At 31.9% G+C, this 21967-nt stretch overlaps 2 protein-coding genes across 4 annotated transcripts in view; one reads left to right on the top strand and one right to left on the bottom strand.

Annotated features, from left to right (window-relative positions):
• The window catches only part of LOC145289422 (uncharacterized), a 163583-nt gene extending 144786 nt beyond the window's left edge, over window positions 1-18797 (top strand). Inside the window, exon 3 of one of the 3 annotated variants that reach the window (XR_013869307.1) lies at window positions 17076-18797. Coding sequence is in view for 2 of the 3 variants with exons in the window: in XM_080136412.1 (XP_079992538.1) it covers window positions 7698-7857 (160 nt within the window). In the remaining variant the exon portion in view is untranslated. Of the gene's footprint in view, window positions 1-7697; window positions 9046-17075 lie in introns of those variants that run through there. The other 2 variants (XM_080136412.1, XM_080136413.1) reach the window with 2 other exon arrangements.
• Window positions 1135-21967, bottom strand: part of LOC145289406 (methylcrotonoyl-CoA carboxylase beta chain, mitochondrial-like) — a 69125-nt gene continuing 48292 nt past the window's right edge. Inside the window, exons 9-17 of the mRNA XM_080136411.1 lie at window positions 21618-21717; window positions 18793-18888; window positions 16440-16512; window positions 15945-16021; window positions 14210-14276; window positions 11423-11579; window positions 6854-6968; window positions 3535-3620; window positions 1135-1534 (exon numbers count right to left, since the gene is read on the bottom strand). Of these exons, the coding sequence (XP_079992537.1) occupies window positions 1417-1534; window positions 3535-3620; window positions 6854-6968; window positions 11423-11579; window positions 14210-14276; window positions 15945-16021; window positions 16440-16512; window positions 18793-18888; window positions 21618-21717 (889 nt within the window). The 3' untranslated portion in view covers window positions 1135-1416. The remainder of the gene's footprint in view (window positions 1535-3534; window positions 3621-6853; window positions 6969-11422; window positions 11580-14209; window positions 14277-15944; window positions 16022-16439; window positions 16513-18792; window positions 18889-21617; window positions 21718-21967) is intronic.

Genomic DNA, 21967 nt, shown 5'->3' on the forward strand with positions numbered 1-21967 from the left:
TATCCTTTTAAAGCTCGACCCTTCAGACGCAAATATTGAAAAATTGGCCAAAAACATTAATTCAAATGGGCAGTTTTCTACAAGAACGGTTGTTTTTTTCGCTGACATTTTTTGCAAGTCATTCAAACTTTGTGTAAACGACGTTGCATAAAAGGCGTTATTTTGACTGCCTGTGACGTCACAACCACAGTAGGTGCATCGATAAGAGCGTTTTTTTTTTTTCCCCACCTCTTTTTCCTCTGGCGTATTACGGTTCAAGCCTACTTACTACTCTTATTTTCTCTTTTTTTTTTTTGCTCAACACACACCTCCAAATACCTGGCAACGCTGGGCACCCAGGCCAGTTATCCAATATATAGCAATGATTTTAAAAATGATAAAAAAATGTTTTGGGTACCATTTGCTAGAATCGAAACCAGAAATTTTAGCACTCCAGATTTAGTCGTTATTTATCTCTTCAGCGCTGTTACTTTCTGAACTACTGACTGGATATGAAAGGTTAAAAATTAAGCAATTTAATTTTATGCATGCACCAAAGTAACAATAGGGGTATCGTTTTATTCGACTTATGTTTGTTTCATCTTTTAAATAGAAAAAATGGGTTTTTAATATTAAATGTCAAAGCGAATAAAAAAAACCCTCAACTTTATAGGCGTATAAATTAGTAATAAGTTTAACAACGTCTAGAAAATACATCTGGCATTGTTTCCTGTGTACTCTTACTCTCGGCTCTGAACCCTATATTATAATATATATATTATAATTTTTCTGTAATTTTAAAGTTTTCCTTTTCTTTAATATTGACATCATCTACTTATCATGAGAACTACTCCCTTTTCAAGACTCCTCATCTCAATCACCTTCCTTTAATCATTGAATACATATCATGTGCAAACAAGCAAGCAAGATTCTTCAGAGTATTTGTATTATAAAGATATATGTTTTGCATCAAATAAGTTTATATTTGCTGTCAATATATAAAAAGAAGTTCATTTTTTTCCCTCTATGTGCTCAACAAATGTAGCCTTGTGTCATACTAAGCTTAAGAAATATTCAGAACACTTGTGGTAAAGTGAGAATGAAATCATAAACAAAAACAAATATTAAGACAAAAATAAAAACAAAAAAAAAATGTTAAAAAAATTATTTTTTTTGCTTTTTAGTTCTTTTTTTAGTTTTATTCACATGAGAAGTTGCATTTTTTTGTACAAATAATTATTGACAATGATAAAATGGTCTCTGCAACACTTCAAATGCTGACCTGGTTTAGAGGAATCTCGTAGCTACAGCCAGTGGATCACTGATCAAAAGGAGGAATGACAGGCAAATCTCTGACTTCACTAATACGTCGTCTTCGACAATGATTGTCCAATCATTATTTTATAATTTCTTTTTTTTTCCACACAACCAACTATTCTACATGCGGAAGACACCAAACTTTGTCGATTCAACAGGTGCATTCAAAGCAGCACTTAGACTAAGTCCAACAACGACACGTGTATCAATCGGGTCGATCACACCATCATCCCAAAGTCTGTAAAAATAAAATAAAAATGATAGTCATAATTAAAACCTTTTTCTTTTACTATTTTTCAACCCAAACAAAGCATATTACCACTTGAACATAAGAGACTAATTATCCAGATCATATCTACACGGGACTATGTGGGGAGTTGGGTAGCAAAATGTCTGTTCACATTGCATTTAAATTTCTGCGTGTTTGTACAGTTAGGGAATCAGGAAACAGAAAGGGAATTATAAAGTCTAGCAGTCCAAGGGAAGAAACTATTAGAATAGAAGGCTTTCCAGCATCTAGATTAATTAAAATACTTGTAAAATAGGCACAGAGATGCAACACAGTGGCGATGGGACAAGATTAATCAAAATTAATTAAAAGATTAATTAAAATTAATTAAAAGACCTATTAATTAAAATATTAATTAATTAAAAGACTTATTAATTAAAAGATTAATTAATTAATTAAAAGACCTATTAGATTGAAAAATCTTCTTTGGACTCTGTCCAACAGGGAGAGAGATTAGTGATAGATGCCCAGATGTGGCAACAATACTCCATGTATGAGGGAATGGTAACTTTATAGAGATACAGGATACTCTCAAGTGTGAGTAGTCTTCTAGCATGATAGAGGGAACCCACTTTCTTTGCAGTAGACTTTGCAAGGTCCTCAACATGTTTGTTTCAAGTCATATTACAAGGAATTTGGAGGATAACTTTTAGGTAGGGTGTTATTAGTCATGGCTATCAGTGGTTGAAAAGGCTTCTTATAATTGTTAGAGGAAAGGAGCTTAGTCTTAGTAGCATTAAATGTTACCATCTATTTACAGTCCATTCCACTACGGACTGAAGGAAGTTTTCTAAGGATTCTACCATTGCCTTAAACATGTGTTCTCTCATGTTTGTTACAGTGTTGTATCATCAGCAAATATACCCATCTCAGACACAATGTTATCAGTGAGGTCTTTTATGAATATTAGGAATAAAATAGCTCCAAGGATCAACCCCTAAGGCACTCTCACATTAATATTATGCTATTTGGATGTATATCCATCAAGGACAACCTGGATGGTCCTCTTGTCTAAGAAGGATCTAATTATATTTAGTATACATCTAGCTATACCATATAATTTAATTTTCATTAGGAGCCCGTCATGTGAGACTTTGTCAAAGACTTCCCCTTACCTTGCATGATATATGTGGTCAAAGATGACTTAAAACAGGATTGCCTGAATCCATATTGTCGGTCAAAGAGAAGATTAACTTTTGTGAGGTGGTGGACTAGTGCTACGTTGATTAATGACTCAAAACTTTTAGTGAAGAGGGTGAGAACATTGATTGAGCAAGTCAGTTCTTTCACCAGAATTATTGTACACTGGTACCACAGAGGATATTTGGGAAGCAAGATTCAGCAAAGCATTTGTTGTAGAGTTTGGAAAGTATGGGGGCTAGTTCAGCTGAGCATTTCTTAATTAATATAGCAAGAATGAGATCAAGCCCATACGCCTTGGAGATATTTAAGTTTTTTATGGTATCACGGACATGAGAAGGGGTGATTTTCAGATCATCAAGTGTGGCTTCAGTCTGCATAGGGAAATTTGTGAGGGAGCTGTTTGTTGGGTCTAAAAATCGCCAGGCAGGCAGTTCTGCCTTCTTGGTTGCCGTGCATGTAACTTTCTGATTGTTGGATAACAGAGGAATTACCAATTGTCTTTTATTCACTACATGATTATAAATTTTCCAGAAATCACAAGTTCCTATTTTCTGTGATTCTATGAGTTCCCCGGTTATTTGAGCATGCCTTCTTTTAGCTGTAACTATTTCACGATTACAATGATTTTTAGTATCTTTAAATTTTTACCTATTTGTACTGGACTTATGATGTACGAAACAGTGGAATGTATGCTGACTCTGTGCAATGGCAGCTGAACAATCTGTAGTGAACAATGGGGGAGAGTGAGGCTTACTATTATACTTTTGTGTGAAAATTGCATTGAAGTTTTTTGTTTTCGAACTTACCTTGCACTGGAATAATAAGGACTTCCTTCTAATTCATATTTTTCTATCACTGGCCTTCTTAAAGCTTCCTCTTGTTCATCAGTCCACTGAAGAACATTTAAAGGAAAAGAGAGATACAAGATTAAAACAATGATAAGACTTAAAACCAATCATAATGTTATTACTCGTCATGAAAATGTGTCAAATTTTGTAGAATGTAAAACATTTATGAAGACAATTGATCAACAAGATTTTTTTTTAATCAATGTTTATTGAAATTTTTGTTAGTAATAAGATTTTTTTTTTTTTTTTTTTTTTTTTTAGATATTTTGATATATGAATCCCTATTAAATACCTACTCCTCAAGAGAAAACACGTGTATCTTGGTTTATTGAGACAAAATTGGGAAACTGCTGAACGATCCACCATTGTGTTCTTCAATTTGTGAATGCCATAAGACATTTATGGAGATCGGGTTAGTGTTGAATAAAGGGAATAGTGAGCGACCAAGAACATCTGAGGAAGACATTGAGATGTCTTGATGTACTTTCTGCAACTAAGTGTCTATATATATATATATATATATATATATATATATACATACATATAAAAAAATAAATAAAGGTATTTTAAACAAAAAACTTTAAACATTAAGTAAAATCAAACAATGGTCTTCTTCATAAGAAACTTTTTAAAATTGTAATCAGACTTTATGGACACCATGTATGTAAATGATATATATATTAGCATCTACATTAGATATAGTTAAGTTACTTGCTCTTTTTATGAAGAGAGTGCTTAATACCAGTGTAGATAGAGTAAACAGCACATGGTGACTGGCAGTTTCTTGCTTTGCATTCCTCTGCTGTAGCTTGTTCCCTCTATCTTTAAATCACACAAATTAAAGAATACAAAGACAGAATATGAACAGTCATGCTATATATATGTATATATATATATATATATATATATATATTTTTTACATAGGCGTCACCACTTATCAAGGCCAATAGGCCACTCAAGGATAAGGGTTAAATATATATCATATATATAGGGTTAAATATATATATATATATGATGATGATTGAAACGTCTTGTCAGACGAGTGCCACTCCCTCAGACACAAAGTTCATGAGCCCAAAAATGATTTCCATCGCCACAGGGCCATTTTAATAGACAAATGCCAGAGGGAGTATATGTACACAGATGATGTTACAGAGTCTTAGCTTTGTATGACAGCTAAGTCTCTCTCTGTGTTCAAAATCTTGAGATCCAGCAACAAGCAAAAGCAAGATAGCCAGCAACAAGTTAAACTGCAGACCAGCTTAATGCGGGTACTGGTCTCCCGCTTTATGGTTTTTTAAATCAGAGATTTGCTTCTCCTAGAAAGGTTGCCTTTACCACGGCTTACGAGAGCCCTCTCCACTCCAACACACACATACATACAAACACACAGGGTGCTAGTTGGGCGTTGACCCCGAAAAAGGGTTCATTTCATTATATATATATATATATATATATATATACCAGCAATGAAAACCAGGATTGCAGAAAGAACCATATTTCCCTCTTGTGTCAAACTAATAAAACCATTTTTTAAATATTTTTAAATTTTTATGATACTCAATTCATTTATTGAAATAAATTACAGCAAATTTAATGTCAAGTCACGGCACTTTCCAGGAAATCAACAAGACTTCCCCATTTTGCATACCCACCTCCAAGCCTGGACTGCCTTATTAACATTTCTAGATTTTTTTATTTTTAGATGCATGCAAATGCAAACGATATTGCACTCTCTTTTGATCAAAATGAAACGTGATTCAAATATATGAGCAGACGTTTGCTATCAAGATTTTACCAAACACAGAATTTTAACTGATTATCCTCGTTTGTTGAAACATGCAAACTAAATGTATGTTCATTTATTTGAATTTTTTATGTATTGAGTACTTTTTTGATAGTTCTTATTTATGCAGCTTGCTAATTCAGTATTTTTAAAAACAATCATTATATATTTTATATAATCTAAATTTATTTAAATTCACAAAGTTGGAGTAGTAGCTCAATAGCGAATATACTACCAGAGCTCAAAATATACTATACTTATATAACTTAGTAAATGTCCAAAATTTATTTAAAAAAACAAAACAAAAAAACATTTTAATTCAAACAATTTTTGCTGACTATTTTAAAACCTATTCTCTTGGCAACAAAATTAAAGATTTTTTTAATAAGATAAATATACATATATACAAAGATGTATATACACATATGCGTGAGGCCACTCGAGGATAAAGCTTAATGGTATACATTAGTCATTGTGATTTTAGTATAGTAAACATTAGTGGGAATTTTATAACTTGGATTACTTAGGGGGACGGTTCAATAAGAACTTGTTCACGTTGGACTTGAAGACAATCAGATTGTAGTCAGCTGGAAAGCAGGCAAACGGAATAGAGTTCCACAGGCGAGCAGTTCCAAGAAAGAAGCCCTGTTCATGAAATCTACGTTTAGGTGTAGGCACAGATAAAGAGTGTGGGAAATTGTTGATAGTGGTTCTGGCTAGACGAGTGTTTTTCGTGAAAGTCTGGCGAGGGGGGGACCATAGATTGAAGTTCAGATGAAGTTTTAGTCTTTCTTCAGCAGCTGTGGAAGCACAAGCTGTTTAACTCTAGATTTCACTTGTCTCCACTTGCTGGAGTCTGCACATTATTCTCTCCTGTAGATGATCGCTTCGTATAGAGACTTGTGATGAAAGCAAAAACTAGAATTAGGATCAAAATTATGCAAATCCATGATAGCAGAGAAAGGACTGTCAAATTATATGACACTAGACTTTTTTGCCTGTTAAAAACAGGCAAAAATTATAGCCTGCTGATTTACAATGAGTACTTTAAGCCAAATTGATGATGGAACGTTAAACGTGTTCATTTTTGCATTAAATATTAATCCCTATTAATCCTTAACTATGTATTGAACAGATACCATAATACTTAGTTAACAAATGTCCATACAAAATTTTTGCCAGAACACCCAGTATTTTCAGAGAAAGCTTCTAGAGTAAATGTGATTCTTGTGGTGACTAATCTCTAACTGATCTTTAAATATGCATTGAATGGATACCATAATACTTAATTTGCTGTACCTTGTCACAAAGGCCCATACAAAATTTCAGCCAGATTGGCCCAGTAGTTTCCAAGAAAAAGTGGAACAGACAAGCATACGAAGACAAATATAGCAAAATAAGTTTGGATGTTTTATATTCCATGGTCTATGTCGCCTCATTGCAGGTTGTTTTTACTTAAAAAAAGAAAAACGAAAAAAGCAAAAATCTTACCGGTTTTCCTTCTCTCTTTTTCTGTTCCCTTGTGATTTGTGCGAGGACATTGGCTGCTTGTTCTCCGCCCATTACAGAAATGCGTGAAGTTGGCCACATGTACATAAAACGGGGGCTAAAAAATAACAGAGTTTTGAAGCAACATTTTAATATTTATCTAGTTCATCTAAATAATATGAAATGATATTAAATAATATTAAATAATATTAAATAATATTAAAATTCTGAACAGCGTGAATGTTTCAGATGGTGGGAGGAAAAGGCGAATGATAAGAACGGAATGATCTACATAATTATGAAAGAAATAAAATGTGAGAGATGGAAAGAAAGAGAGTGTACTTGTCCAGAATTTCCCCATATTAAAAACAAAAATAAAGAAAAATCTGTATGATGTACATAACTAATGAAATAGAAATATCATATTCCTAAAATCACTTAAATTGATCAAGTATTTTTCTTTTTAAAAATGAAAATCAAATTTTATGAGTACCTGCTGTGTGATTGCCTCATCTGTTCTTGCCTGCTATTTTGAAAAAAAATCTCTAGAAACAAAGGGAGATAACTCAATAATTCATACTCGATTTAATTCTTATGCCTATAAATTCCCATTAATTTTTGTCAAAAACTACTGTCAAAAACAATACAATCTGCAACAGCGGCAACAACTGCAGTCAAGCAAAAAGAGGGAGCGTTACTGACGGCTATGGCTGGAGATGTTTGAATGATTATTTATAAAAATAAAACTACTTGATCAATTTATGTGATTTTTGGAATATGATATTTTACTTTCGTCACGGATATGCACATCATATAGATTTTTCTTTATTTTTGTTTTTTAATACAGGGGAATTCTGGACAAGAACCAGAAAGAGAGAGAATTAGAGAGAATTAAAGAGATGAAAAGAACCTTGGTTGCATGTTCTCTGCTCATCAAAAAACTGTATAAACTTGGACACATGTACATAAAATGGGGGTATAAAAACAAAAGAAATTTTAGAATTTAATTAAAATTTATTAATGAAATTGAATCAAGTGTTTTATTTACTTATGATTTTCTAATCTCATTCTCAAATGTAACAAGATTGCCCCGAATGGGGGTGGGATTGGAGTAGGCTGTGATAGTGATGGTGAGGAATACTAATTGCAACAAAAAGTATGCAACGTCAAGTTTTAGAAATCAAAAAAAAATGTAGAAATGGAATGTGAAGGCAATATTGTGAGATTTTATAAAATAAGCAAAGGTATGCAGAAACAAAAGATTGAATATAAAAAGAAAAATAATTGAATAGCTAGCAAATGGAAAAATATCAAAGCGAATTTTGGAATTATGTGACATGACCGACCCAAAGGGCGGATTGAGCTCCCCAAAAGAGGGAGCAAAAACTTTAAATTCACTATAGAAAACGGGCAACGTGACTCTTTATTAAATATGGTGCGCCCGGGCAACAGCAAAAATCCCTGCTGAGAGTAAATAATAAAATAATAAAGGACTTTGTTTTATCCATCAACAACAATGTCATTTTAGAAGGTTGAGTGAAAACATATTCGGTGCAATAAGGAGGAAGCATTACTGATGGCTATAGCTAGAGATGTATGAATGTGAAGTGTCGATGGTAGACAGCAATTCGGACTGGGACCTTCTTCACTAAATCTCAGCAAAAAAAAAAACAAAAAAACTTAACACACCCATTTTTGTTTGAACTTTTTTACCAAAAAATACTTGGAAAAAAAAAGACCCTACCAAAAAATACTTGGAAAAAAAAAGACCCTACCAAAAAATACTTGGAAAAAAAAAGACCCTACCAAAAAATACTTGGAAAAAAAAAGACCCTACCAAAAAATACTTGGAAAAAAAAAAAGACCCTACCAAAAAATACTTGGAAAAAAAAAAGACCCTACCAAAAAATACTTGGAAAAAAAAAGACCCTACCAAAAAATACTTGGAAAAAAAAGACCCTACCAAAAAATACTTGGAAAAAAAAAGACCCTACCAAAAAATACTTGGAAAAAAAAAAGACCCTACCCATAACCTGAATACCCTTAAAAAGCAAGTGGGACTTTAAAAGAGAAGAAAGTTTTTTCCAATTTTCCTTCTAAAAAAAAAAAAAATTAAATTATTATTCTTAAATAAACAAACTTGTTTGAAAAAAAAAAAAAAATTAAATTATTACATTCTTAAATAAACAAACTTGTTTGAAAAAAAAAAAATAAATAAATTATTACATTCTTAAATAAACAAACTTGTTTGAAAAAAAAAAATTAAATTATTACATTCTTAAATAAACAAACTTGTTTGAAAAAAAAAAAAAAATTAAATTATTACATTCTTAAATAAACAAACTTGTTTGAAAAAAAAAAAAAATTAAATTATTATTCTTAAATAAACAAACTTGCTTGAAAAAAAAAAATTAAATTATTACATTCTTAAATAAACAAACTTGTTTGAAAAAAAAAAAAAAAAATTAAATTATTACATTCTTAAATAAACAAACTTGTTTGAAAAAAAAAAAATTAAATTATTATTCTTAAATAAACAAACTTGTTTGAAAAAAAAAAAATTAAATTATTACATTCTTAAATAAACAAACTTGTTTGAAAAAAAAAAAAAATTAAATTATTACATTCTTAAATAAACAAACTTGTTTGAAAAAAAAAAAAAAAATTAAATTATTACATTCTTAAATAAACAAACTTGTTTGAAAAAAAAAAAAATGTTCCTTTGAACGTTTTCTTCTTAAAATTATTTATTTGACAAAAAAAGCACTTACAACTTTTTCTTTAAACAGTTAATAAAAATTATAGTAAGTTTTTCTTTTTTTTATGTTTCTACATTTAACATTTTGCTATTTTCTTTTATGTAGCGTTGTTATGATTTCATTGATGATGCTCGACATAATCTGACCGTTAACGTCATGCTCCAGGAAAAGCTGAGTGAACGGCAAGTTACGTCTGGTTCAAAGGATGCACTAATACCAAATTCCTTATTTTTTATCTTCCCAAAGTAGTCTGCAAGGAAAAGACGCTTCAAGAAATGTGAGGTGAATTTTCCAATGGAAAGGGTTTTCTTTTAGTCATATATAATGCCCCACCCCCCTATTTACATAAATCTCCAAATTTCTTTGTATAAATCTTCAGATCTATGGTCATCGGAAATTTGCAAATCTCAAATATGTTGTCCAGAGATTGAATAACAATAGACACCTCATGTTTTGAATTTAGTTTTTTTTTTTTTTTAAATTTAATTTTCACCCCCAAACAAGGCACATTGACACTTTGAAGTAGGAGGCTACTATTGGGGACATAAGTTGCAGGGGTATTTTGAAGGGAGATGAGTAGAAGGATGTCTGTTCACATTACACTTGAACTTCTGCATGTCAGTACAGTTGGGAAAGCAGAATGCTGGAAGCAAGTTCCAAAGTCTAGCAGTTCTGGGGAAGAAACCATTGGAGAGAAGGTTTTCTGACACCTAGGGATCTCTACTGTGAAGGGGTGGGATTTAGCTGCTTGTTGGGTTTGTCGGGGGGGGGTGTTCATGTCGAGGGGGTACAAGTGCTTGTAGTTCATCAGAGCATTCACCATTAAAGTACTTGTAGAACAGTTTAAAGGAAGTACTTTCGGGTAATGTGTTCTTGGTCATTGCTATTGGTGGTAGAGAAGGTTTCTTGTAATTATTGAAGGAAACAAGCTTAGTCTTGGCAGCATTGAATGTGACCAACCATTTTTGTCCCCATTCCACTACAGATTGGAGGTCATCCTCTAGTGTTTCTGCCATTTCCTTAGATATGTGTTCATTTGTTTTCCCCTCGTGCCTGTTATAGAGAGAGGTGTCATCAGCAAATATACCCATCTCAGAGATAATTTTATCAGGCAGGTCATTTATAAATATCAAGAATAATAAAAGTCCAAGGATAGACCACTGAGATACTCCCAAATTTATTTCATATTGTTTAGATGTACGACCGTCGAGGACAACCTGGATTTTTCTCTTACTTAAGAAGGATTTAATTACATTATGTATTCTTTCAGTGATACCATATGATCTAATTTTCCTTAGAAGACAATCATGCCATACCCTGTCAAAAGCCTTAGATATATCGAGGGCTACCACTCTACCCTTCTGTTTTGTCCAATGAATGGTATATACATTCAGAGATTACAGTTAGGATATCTGCTGTTGAACGGGCTTGCCTAAATCCATATTGATTGTCGGTCAGAAGTTTAGCAGTTGTAAGGTGATGGACTAGAGCTTGATTAATTAAGGACTCAAATATTTTGGTGAAAAGCGGGAGCAATTTACCAAGAATAAGTGTTAAAATGGAATGTATTCTGATCTAGAAAATGGAAATTATTCCCTCTTTGTCAGGTACATTGCTCATGGAGTGTGAGGACTAAAGGACAAAATAAGAGAAATAAGAATTATGCGGCTGCTGAAAATAAACCCAAAATCCACTTTTTACTTTCCTTAAATTGTTCTGAACTTGACTAGGATGACTAAGATGTGAAAATCATTTTCATAATGTATATCAACATTTAATTAACAATTGCAAATTAAGTGATTGAGAAACTTACCCATATGCCCGGCCACACATGCCATAATTACCAGCACCATAACTTCCGCCAATTACTACTGTAATCTTTGGCACTTTTGCACATGCCACTGCTGTTACCATTTTGGCACCATTCTTGGCAATGCCTCCTGCTTCAGCTTCACTACCCACCATGAAACCTAAAATAATTTTTTAAAATTATTCTATTTCAAAAAGTGAAAGATTTGGTTCATAGCATATCTTATTTTGTGGATCATTTTATATCAATGTACAAATTATACATATATACTTGTGATTTGTCTTTTTAATAAAATGTCTATTTTTGGTTGTTAGATTGAAAATATTCCATTATGACATATGAAAGAGAAATTTTTCTTTTTGTTTCTTAATTTAAAATTCTAATTTTCTTTTTGTATTGTTGGGATAACTTCAATTGTTGATCCATTTTGAAAGTCATTCACCAAACTAAAACATTATTTCCTATGCAGTTTGCTTTATTTGTTGCTTAAATGAAATTTTGTTTTAGAGTTTGTCTTGATGTGGTTTTAAAAGAATAAATATTAATATATTAAAAGAAATAAGATCTTCTCTGAGCAACAGAAAAGATTGTGTATAAAATAAACAAAAAAAACTCTTGACTTGACACGCACTTGACCAGTAACGTGAATACAAGTTCAAACAATAATTAAATAATTGGAATAAGAGTGACCTACATAACAATCGTTTTCATATTGCTGCTTGGCGAGTCCAAGTAAGAACATGCACACCATATTCTCGGACGCTTCTGCACATGTCAATCACAAAGATAATAATTTTAAAAATTACTGAATTTTGCTTTTAATATCAAGAAAAGATCTGAAGGTTAAAAAAAAAAAATCAGTTCTAAAACTGAAAACGTTTTGGCCTACCTTAACAGTATCTATAACATATACCATTTGGTGTCATGTAAACAACAATATTCTTAATATGTGTCAATTCAATATGTGCGATTACTGATACAACTGCTATTATAAAATTAACTTTGATTGACCGCCAAAGCCTCTTATAGATATGTATAGAAACAAATGCTGAAACAACATAATAAATCTAACCTCCTTTTTGATAAACCTAGTTATTTTCCCTTGAGTTATTAAAAGCAGAATTACTTCCCTTGTTTGAAGCCAGCAATTTGATTGAAAAATGGGTGATTTCACTGATTTTGATGGCAATAAAAATATGGGAGTGTGAAACATTTGTTGATCATCATTCAATCTCGGGTAACGTCGGGTTACCATGCTAGTCATATATAGGTTTGGCAAAGAAAAACTGTATCTTTTTTTCTAAAAACTGAATGTGTGAGCGTTCGTTTTCCTACAATGCCTGGACAGATGGAACCCCCAACGCTCTACCAGATGCATCCTGCCAAACATTCATGTACAATATTGAAATCAGCTATTGCTTATGTTGATCCCTGACGGGGCAAAAAAAAATAGATAACTTTGTTTTCAAAAAAAAAGACAACATTCTTTTTTCTTTGCTAAATGGTAGTGAAATTTCATGTGAAGTATCTTAAACATAAAAAAAAAATGAATGAATGCTACCAAATGACAAAATTTCATTATTCTCAATGTTTTTCATTTTGATTAATTTTTTGGACAAAGAGCAGCGATCAAAATGATATATAATAAATTAAAACCAACATCGTTTATGTGCTTCATACGCCACCTACAACCCTGAAAAGTGTTATACATGTGTGTGTATTTGTTTTATGACAATAATAACAAAAAAAAGAAACAGAAAAAACAAAAACAAGAAAACTAAACATTTGGGCATCAAAAATCATCACATATAGCTCAGTGATAACATCTACAACTCCAGACAGTTGTGGGTTTGAATCTTGCCATAGTCAGGCATGCTGATGAGTCTGAATACAGTGAAATATATCTACGTGGATAAGTTTATTTTATCTATCTCTCTCATATATATATATATATATATATATATATATATATATATACTAGCAGGGAGACAATGTTGCCCAGGATTGAATAAGACTCAATGAATGTTTCAACCTCCCATATTTTATTGTCATCGAAATCTGTCAAATCACTCATTTTTCAATCAAATTGATTAATTTCCAAGAGGAAGCTTCACATGCCTCTCCACAGTGACTTAGTTCACAATACGTAGTAGTTTACATTGCACTGTAGAGAAACTACTGTTGATTTTATATTTTTTATACAATGGCTTGAATCAAAGTTTAAAATGCAATCGTGTAATAATACGTTCAATTGTGCTCTCAACAGAAACATTCATTTCAAATGCGCCCCTGTCATATCAAATTTGTTGATTTTATATGCAGGGCCTTTCTGTTTGTGCGGTAATACTTCTCAAATGCACATGAGGTTAGGCTGTGTAAGGCATTAACTTTCGCCAAAATCGCCTCTTCCTTCTTTCATCGGATTATTTTGATTATTGATACTTATCAAAGACATTCCGACACAAAACCTATCTAAGAACACTGCCAGATACATAAAGTACATTTGTGTGAAATTTAAAAAAAAAATCAGTCCAGCCGTTTAGGAGTCCATAGGGAATGAACTCACACACATAAAGTTCCTTTTTATATAATAGTTGAGATTGAAATATACATAGATATATATAAACCTGATATCTAGCATGGATTTCAGCTACACAAAATTAACTAAAAATGTGCATGTGGAAAGGGTGGAGTATGAAGGTTTCATTTTCATTTTTGCAGTAATTGTAAAATGTATTATTTGATTAACACAAATATTCATGTATTTGTTTCCATGGTAAAAAACTCTACCTGTGATATTCTGTAAGAATAGTAGGGGAATTCCACGTTGACAGCAAAGTTCAATAAAATGTGTTGCCTGCAGAAAAGCAAATTGAAATATAAATTTCGATCAAAGAAAATCAAAATGAGACGGGACATTAAAATATGAACAAAAATTTTGAACAAAAAATCATTTCGTGATGAGGAGAAATAAAGAAATGTAGACAAATAAGAAAAGCAAAAAAGAAGGAAAGGGTGAAAAAAAAAGGGTGAAAAAGAAAGAGTGAAAAAGAAAGGGTGAAAAAGGAAGAGGATGAACAAGTGAAAAGAAAGGAAAGCTGGATCATTTTTGTTTCTCTATTTTATGGCTTATTCATTCATTGTGCATAATTGACGCAATTCAAATTTCTATTTCACCATTACTTGGGAAGGGGAAGTTTATAACATTGCTGTCAATATTTTTGGACAAATTTGACCTAATTTGCTCATCCCATAATCGGTTAATTATAACTATGCAAATTATGCACTTCCTGACGAAAGGAGAACAAAAGAACAAAATTTAAATCAGAAAAAATAATCCTCTTTTCATGAGTTTTTTTTTTCCCACAGGAATCATAATATTTTTTAGTTGATGTTTTGAATGATGTCAACATTTTTTTCATGATGAAATAAGTTTATATTCTAAGAATCAACAATCATAGTCACTGGCAACAGATAGATAGTGATGGACTTTTCCTATTAATGAAACGTCCAATCTGTGATAGGTGCACATGACTGGAATATCACATGTAAAGGATTGTCGATGACGTGGTGATGCTCTTCTTGATTCCTTGGTCTCACATTTCAACTGCAAACTCAATGCTATCATTTACGGAAGTGTCGAAGAATGTTTTCCAAAACAGCAGAAAACATTTTAGAAACAAAACTTTTGGAAATAAATTTGTTAACACTTCACAATAATTCACTGATTGGGTTATGTGCTATGTTACAACATTTTATTTTTGGATGATGATTATATATCCCATAGATGAATCCTGACAGGTACTACCATAATACTACCATAATGTTGTTTTAAATTGAAACAAACATTGTATGTAGAGACTTGCAAAGAAAATAAAATTTTAAAACAAACTTTTTATTTTAGTTTCATGTACAAATCACTGACACATATTTTCAGCACGACACAATAGGTTCTCCTTCTTTGTCTTTCCTGCCAGGTAGTAATACTTTGCTGTTAGCTACAATCCGCTGTTACAGTAATTCTCTCTACAATCCACAAGTCAGTTGACTTACTTTTGAAAGGGGTACAAGTGTGTTTATCAAGCGTACCTTCTAAATCATCACACATCTTTTTCTTCTTTCTAGTCAGCCAAATTTTGCCTATTGCAGCTGATTGTTTCATTTAGAGAAAAATGTTGATGTGCAAAAAAAAAAAAAAAAAAATTTGACCATGTATTTTTTCCTTTTTCTTCTCTTCCTTTTCCTTTGATCTTGATGCCTTAATATGCATTTTATTTCATGATGTCACACTCATGGCTTAAATACTGACGCAACATTAATTCAGTATGTGAGTTGTCAATATACATAAATGTCCTTGGTGCTTGGTCATTTAAATGACAGGATCACTGACTACGTTACACTGCCACATTGGGTTAGGATGGACCTAGAAGCAACAGTGACTGAAGTGTATCTTTACTCTCTCCAAATTGGAGCCTTACCACCTACGACACAATATTTAAAGAAAGAAAAGAAAACGGTTGTTTACCTTGAGAGCAGATTCAGAAAATAAGACACCATTGTTACCCAAGATTCCAATTGGATATCCCCAAAGACGAGCAAATCCTGCAAATATAAAAAGGGTATGACCTTCAGAGAAGAATTTAAAATGCCATTCCTTTCATTCAAAGAAAAAATGCAATTAAAAATGAAAGGAAAGTAATTGGTGGCAGAAAAGGCAGATGGAGTTATACAAAATTGGGATCAAGTAAACATCCAGAGATTACTTTCGAATAAAAAAAATAAATAAAAGGTCATTTTGTATTTGACCCTCATTATTTTTTTCAATTGTAAACAAATTTATTGTATATACTTAATTGAATAAAAGTGTTTACTTTATCACCCACCCAACTCCCAGTATTGAATAATATTTTTTCTGCTAATATTTTCTGACAATGTCTGAGCAAGAATCATGAAGTTGGTATTTTGTGATTCCAATTCTCATATCCTTCCTATCTGACCTTCAAAAGAAAAGTGAATTTACCTGTTACAACTGATTCTCCGTACATAGCTTTGAACTCATCAAATCGACTTCCATCGACTATTCTTGCAATCACCTTTGGGAAATAAACCAAACACAATTATTATTACTTAATATATATATATTAGTAAGGATAAAGTTCGACAGAATGTACAGACCAAATAAAATGGAACAAAACATATTCCAAAAAATATAAAAGACAAAAATCACAAAAAAAAAACAAAAAAAACGTTATAAACTAATATTTTGCTTCTTATGAGTAGAAACTTCCAAAATTCCCTCTCTATTAAAAACAAAAATAAGAAAAATTTATAGGACGAAACAAAGATATCATATTCTAAAAATCACATAAATTGATCAAGTAGTTTTATTTTTATAAACAAAAACAATTTTTAAGCTATTAATGGGAATTGGTAGGCATTACAACAAAAAATATTGCAAGTTTGAATTATTGTTGAATTATGTCCCTTGGTTCTTGAAAATAATTTCAAAATGGTGTTGCGAGACAGTCTTCTTTTAATCATACAATTTGCTACTTGATCAGTTTATGTGATTTTTGGAATAAAATTTTTTATCTTGTAACTAAAATTTTTCTTATCCTATGATACAAACTTTTTGAATTTTTGTTTTTTCATACAGGAGAAATTCAGCAAAATTTCTGTAACTTCACATGAATGAAGCAGTGGTATATTTGATACCTGCTTATAAAGAAGAAGATTGAAATATTGAGAGATGATGAAGAGAATGAGATGGGAAAAAGAAAAGGAGGTTTAGGTAGATCAGTTGAAATATAGTCATCAAAGGAAGGCAATAAGGGTTAAACGTGAGGGGCAAAAATATGAACCATGATTCATATCTAGATATTTCAATTGAGAAGAGGGAGTGGAACAGAAAACCATAAACAGAGATGCCAAAGACGAAAGGAAAAGAGAAAGGCAAAATCAGAAGTTTGTGAAGGAGAAAACTTACAAACTTTGGACAGAAAGGAAGTATGCAAGAGAGGATGGTCTACATTTGGATGTACGAGTTGTGAATTAAAAAGTGAAAAAAATTTCAAAAACTAATACTGAAATTATTTACTGTTCTTTTAATTGCTTTTATTAAGGAAAAAGATCATCATCTCTTTGCAACTGAGATATCACTTTCCATTGAGCAACAACTTAGGTGTCACCAATAAAGATCCACAGCCATTTCTGTCCACACCACAACTATGGCCAATTGTTCAGAATAACTACTCACTGTAGTATTACAATTTGCCTTCTCACTTGTGTGATTGCATCCAATATACAGACAACATAGATCTAAGCCAAGCCAAATCTAATGGCCAAGAACACATTACCCGAAAGTACTTCCTTTAAACTCCTCGGCCTAGCGTTTATAGGGAACATGAACTGGAATAGATACATTGAGAGCATTGCCAAGGCTGCTGTGAAGAAGGTGGGCTCTCTCTACCATACTAGAAAACTACTTACGCCTGAAAGTACCCTGTACCTCTATAAGGCCACCATTTGTCCATGTATGGAGTATTGTTGTCACATTTGGGCTGGTGCATCTGCTACTTGTCTCTCACTCCTGGACAGGGTTTAAAAGAGAGTCGGCAACCTGATAGGTCCTGAACTATCAACTAAGCTTCAGCCTCTGTCCCATCGATGAAATGTTGCATCCCTCTGCCTATTCTACAAGTATTTTAATGGTGAATGCTCTGACGAACTACAAGCACTTATACCCTCTCGATGTGAATACACCCGACAAACCCAACAAGCAGCTAAATCCCACCCCTTCACAGTAGAGATCCCTAGGTGTAAGAAAGCTTTTTACTCCAATAGTTTCTTCCCCAGAACTGCTAGACTTTGGAACTCGCTTCTGGCATTCTGCTTTCCCAACTGTACTGACATGCAGAAGTTCAAGTGTAATGTGAACAGACATCTTGCTACTCATCTCCCTTCATAATACCCCTGCAACTTATGTCCCCGATAGCAGCCCCCTACTTTAAAGTGGCACTGTGCCTTATTTGAGGTGAAAATTGAATAAAAAATTTTTTTTTCTCAACTCAATTGAGTAGAAACTGATTATGTTTCCTTGTTTTACCGCCATGTTGATTTTACTGGTTGTTTCTTTAAGTTATTTCAGAAATCAATTTATTTATTTATTTTTTTTTTTACATGGACGTCACCACTTATCAAAGCCCGGAAGCCGGGAATAAGGATTATTGCGTGTACAGTAATCAATGAGATTTTGCTCTGAAATATCTGCTGCTCAACTTTGTCTTGTAAAAAAGTTTCATGTAATTTTTGATCAAACTAAAACATTTTCACAATAATGAATTAAAAAAAAAAAAAAATTGGAATCTACAAACCTCTCGGACATCAAACGTTTTCTTCAGATTGTCTCCAACAATTCCATAGAGTTCATCTAATGGATGAATAGGTTCATCAACTTCTTTAATTGTAACCTGGAAACAATTTATTTTAGTTTATTCAATATGAACATATAAAAACTTGCAAATATACATTTTGATTTATATAGAACAAGAATAAATAATAATGTAAACGTTTTAATCCACGGAAGTATTTGAATATATTCTTGGATAGTGTTATACACTTATGCAATGAAGCAATCGAATACAAATTCAAATGCTTTATTATAAATTAAAAATAGAAATGGAATAAAATAATATGTACATTTAATAAAGATGTTTTAATTTGAATGGATTTTTTTAGGGAAGCAATGCTTATCTGGCTTGTTAGAATATATACCAGTGATTATATAAATAAAGGAATTGAGTTATTAAACAAACAAAAACAAAAAACAAAACGATTTTATGTTTTTGTTCCTTATAAACTGTCCTTGCTCAACTCTTAAATGACTTAGAACTTTTGTATAAATACAGGTGAATATATCTAATATCTTAAAAAGTCATTTTAAAATGGCTTCAGAAAGAAATGATATCTTTTTGCTACACATTTCTGAGAAAATTGTTTTTATTCAGATTAAAAATGAAAAAAAAATTATTTGGTTAAAATTAAAATAAAAAAAACTTTTATTCAGTTATATCAAAAACTATGTGATGTTTTATCAGTATAATAGTTAAATCAGTATTTTTTGAGATTTTGAATTTTGAATTATGTAAGTGATTTAAATCTTAAAATCAGAGATAAAACAAATTTAAGTGTGGATTACATATAAGACAGGATATGATGATGATGTTGATACACGTAAGGTGTCTTAAATAAATTTCCAGACTTATGTACAAGTCTCTTGAAAATTCAGTGTTATTGCTATACATCTTATAAGATGACTATCCAAATTTCATGATTTCAGGTTCAAATGAGCAGCTTCAGCAAGAACTGGAAAACACCCTACTAAAGCCCGATTGTCACAACTGATGAATTTCAAAAGTGCAATCTGGACATAAGGACACTTTAGACGAACGATATGCAATAAAATTCGGTTTTAAAAAAATGCCACAGAAACGTATGAAATGCTTCAAACTGATTTTGCATGAATCGAGCATCCGTTTTTGAGTGGCATAAGAGATTTAAGGAAGGTACAGAGTCTGTGAGGAATGATGAGAGGTGTGGGAGGAGTAAAGAAGTCAGAACACCAAAGTTGATTGTCCAAATAAAGAATTTCATGGATAAGGACAGTTGTGTGTCTATAGAGACAATAAGTGCATAGTTTGATGTCAGCATGGGAACTGCGTACGCAATTATTCATGAGGAACTGAAGGTGCAGAAGATTTGCATGAATGCACCAATCCACAACTCCATTCTTGTCACAGGCTATTTGATCAAGATGTGCATCAAGACAGTTCCTCATTCTTCCTGTAGTTCAGACCTGGCTCCCTGTGACTTTTGGTTATTCCCCAAGCTCAAAGAAAACCTTAGACGCTGTCGTTTTGAGAAAATTGAGGAGACGAAAGAGGCTGTGATGAGGGTCATTGACACAATCACACAAAAGGACTTCCCTGGAGCCTTCCAGAAGTTGTTGGATCGGTACAACAAGTGCATTGCAGCTGGAGGAGATTACTTCAAAAGGAACTTCATGTGTGTATTACCCATAAAAGTGCTCATACGAAAAAAGTCTGGAAACTTATTGAAGGCATCTCGTATATTGATGTAGAAATATGCCAAAAATATTGCTAATGTTGAATTCTTGGAATTGAGATAAATGTTATAAATGTATTTATTTCAATATACTTTTTTACTTAATTTAATATGTGTGTGTGTGTGTGTGTGTGTAAACAGTAAACTATTAAAATAATAGAGCTTCGTGTGACATTAATATGTGTACTCGTGTGTGTATGTGTTTCATGTATATATATAAGCTGTAAGTTTACTATTAAAATCATATCGGCAGCAGAAATGGATTCAATTTGACACTAATATATTTGCTTTCTTTGTTTTAGTTCTCTAATAAATTCATTAACTCCAAACGTGTTTTATATTTTTCCTTTACTCGACTTAGTTTGTATTTCATCTTGCTTCCACAAACTATTCTATCATGAATAACTTGTCAATTAATTATCATGCAACAAGATTAGAAATTGTTTATGCAGTATGATTATCGAGGAATGTATCAATATATATAAATAGGCAGTGAATTGAGTAGCTAAACTATATGACATAACAGATTTTAAGTTAAATTCAGAATTTCAGCTAAAATAGATGCCATGTAAAGTCTAGAAGAAATATCCAGTTAAGAAGCACCATTTAATTAAGTAAATAACATTAAAATTAAAATCATCATCAATATCAAAGAATATATCAGTCTCACTCCCCAACCCCCTGCCCTGAAACTGGCTAAATCAAATCAAATTTATTGGATAAAAATAAAATACAAGAAATGTAAAAAGACAGAAGATATATATATATATATATATATATATTAAAAAAAAATCTTGATATTGAAAATTTATTCAAATTAAAAAAAAAACAACTTATAAACCGATAAGGAATTTTGCTTATTCAACAAGTACAAATAAGGTGACATTATGGTATCATGACTGCCTCCTTTTGTAGGTATTACTCATGGGCTTGGCATTAACAAACCAAACTTATAACATTAATTAAAAATAAAATTAATTATAAACATGTTTTGTTAAATGTTAAATAAAAAACGGCAGTATTTGATTTATTCAAAGATATGCCATAAAAATATTTGAAAAGAAATTTTTCTTACATTTGGCTTTTTCTGATAGTTTAAGTTGCTGACAATCCTCCGTGCGATCGCAAGAGCATGCTGGTCATCATGAGCGTAGTGATCTGTTACTCCTGATTTGCTACAAAATATCAAAAGAAAAATAAGTTTTTAGAAATTTGTTGCTAGAATATATGAGCTGTATCTACTTAGGGTTTTCTTGATTTTGTATGCTGTGTTAATTTTGATTATTTGAATTCCATTTTTCTACAAAGTATATGTGTGTGTGTGTGTGCATTTTAAAAAAAATTCTTATTCATTCTCAACTTGAGAGAGAGAGAGAGAGAAAAAGTGCTAAAGTAATTCAAGTTTCAGCCTTAACTGACACTACC

The sequence above is a fragment of the Euprymna scolopes genome, chromosome 2, assembly GCF_053919585.1.
Source record: "Euprymna scolopes isolate OS-2025 chromosome 2, ASM5391958v1, whole genome shotgun sequence".
Taxonomy (NCBI): domain Eukaryota; kingdom Metazoa; phylum Mollusca; class Cephalopoda; order Sepiida; family Sepiolidae; genus Euprymna; species Euprymna scolopes.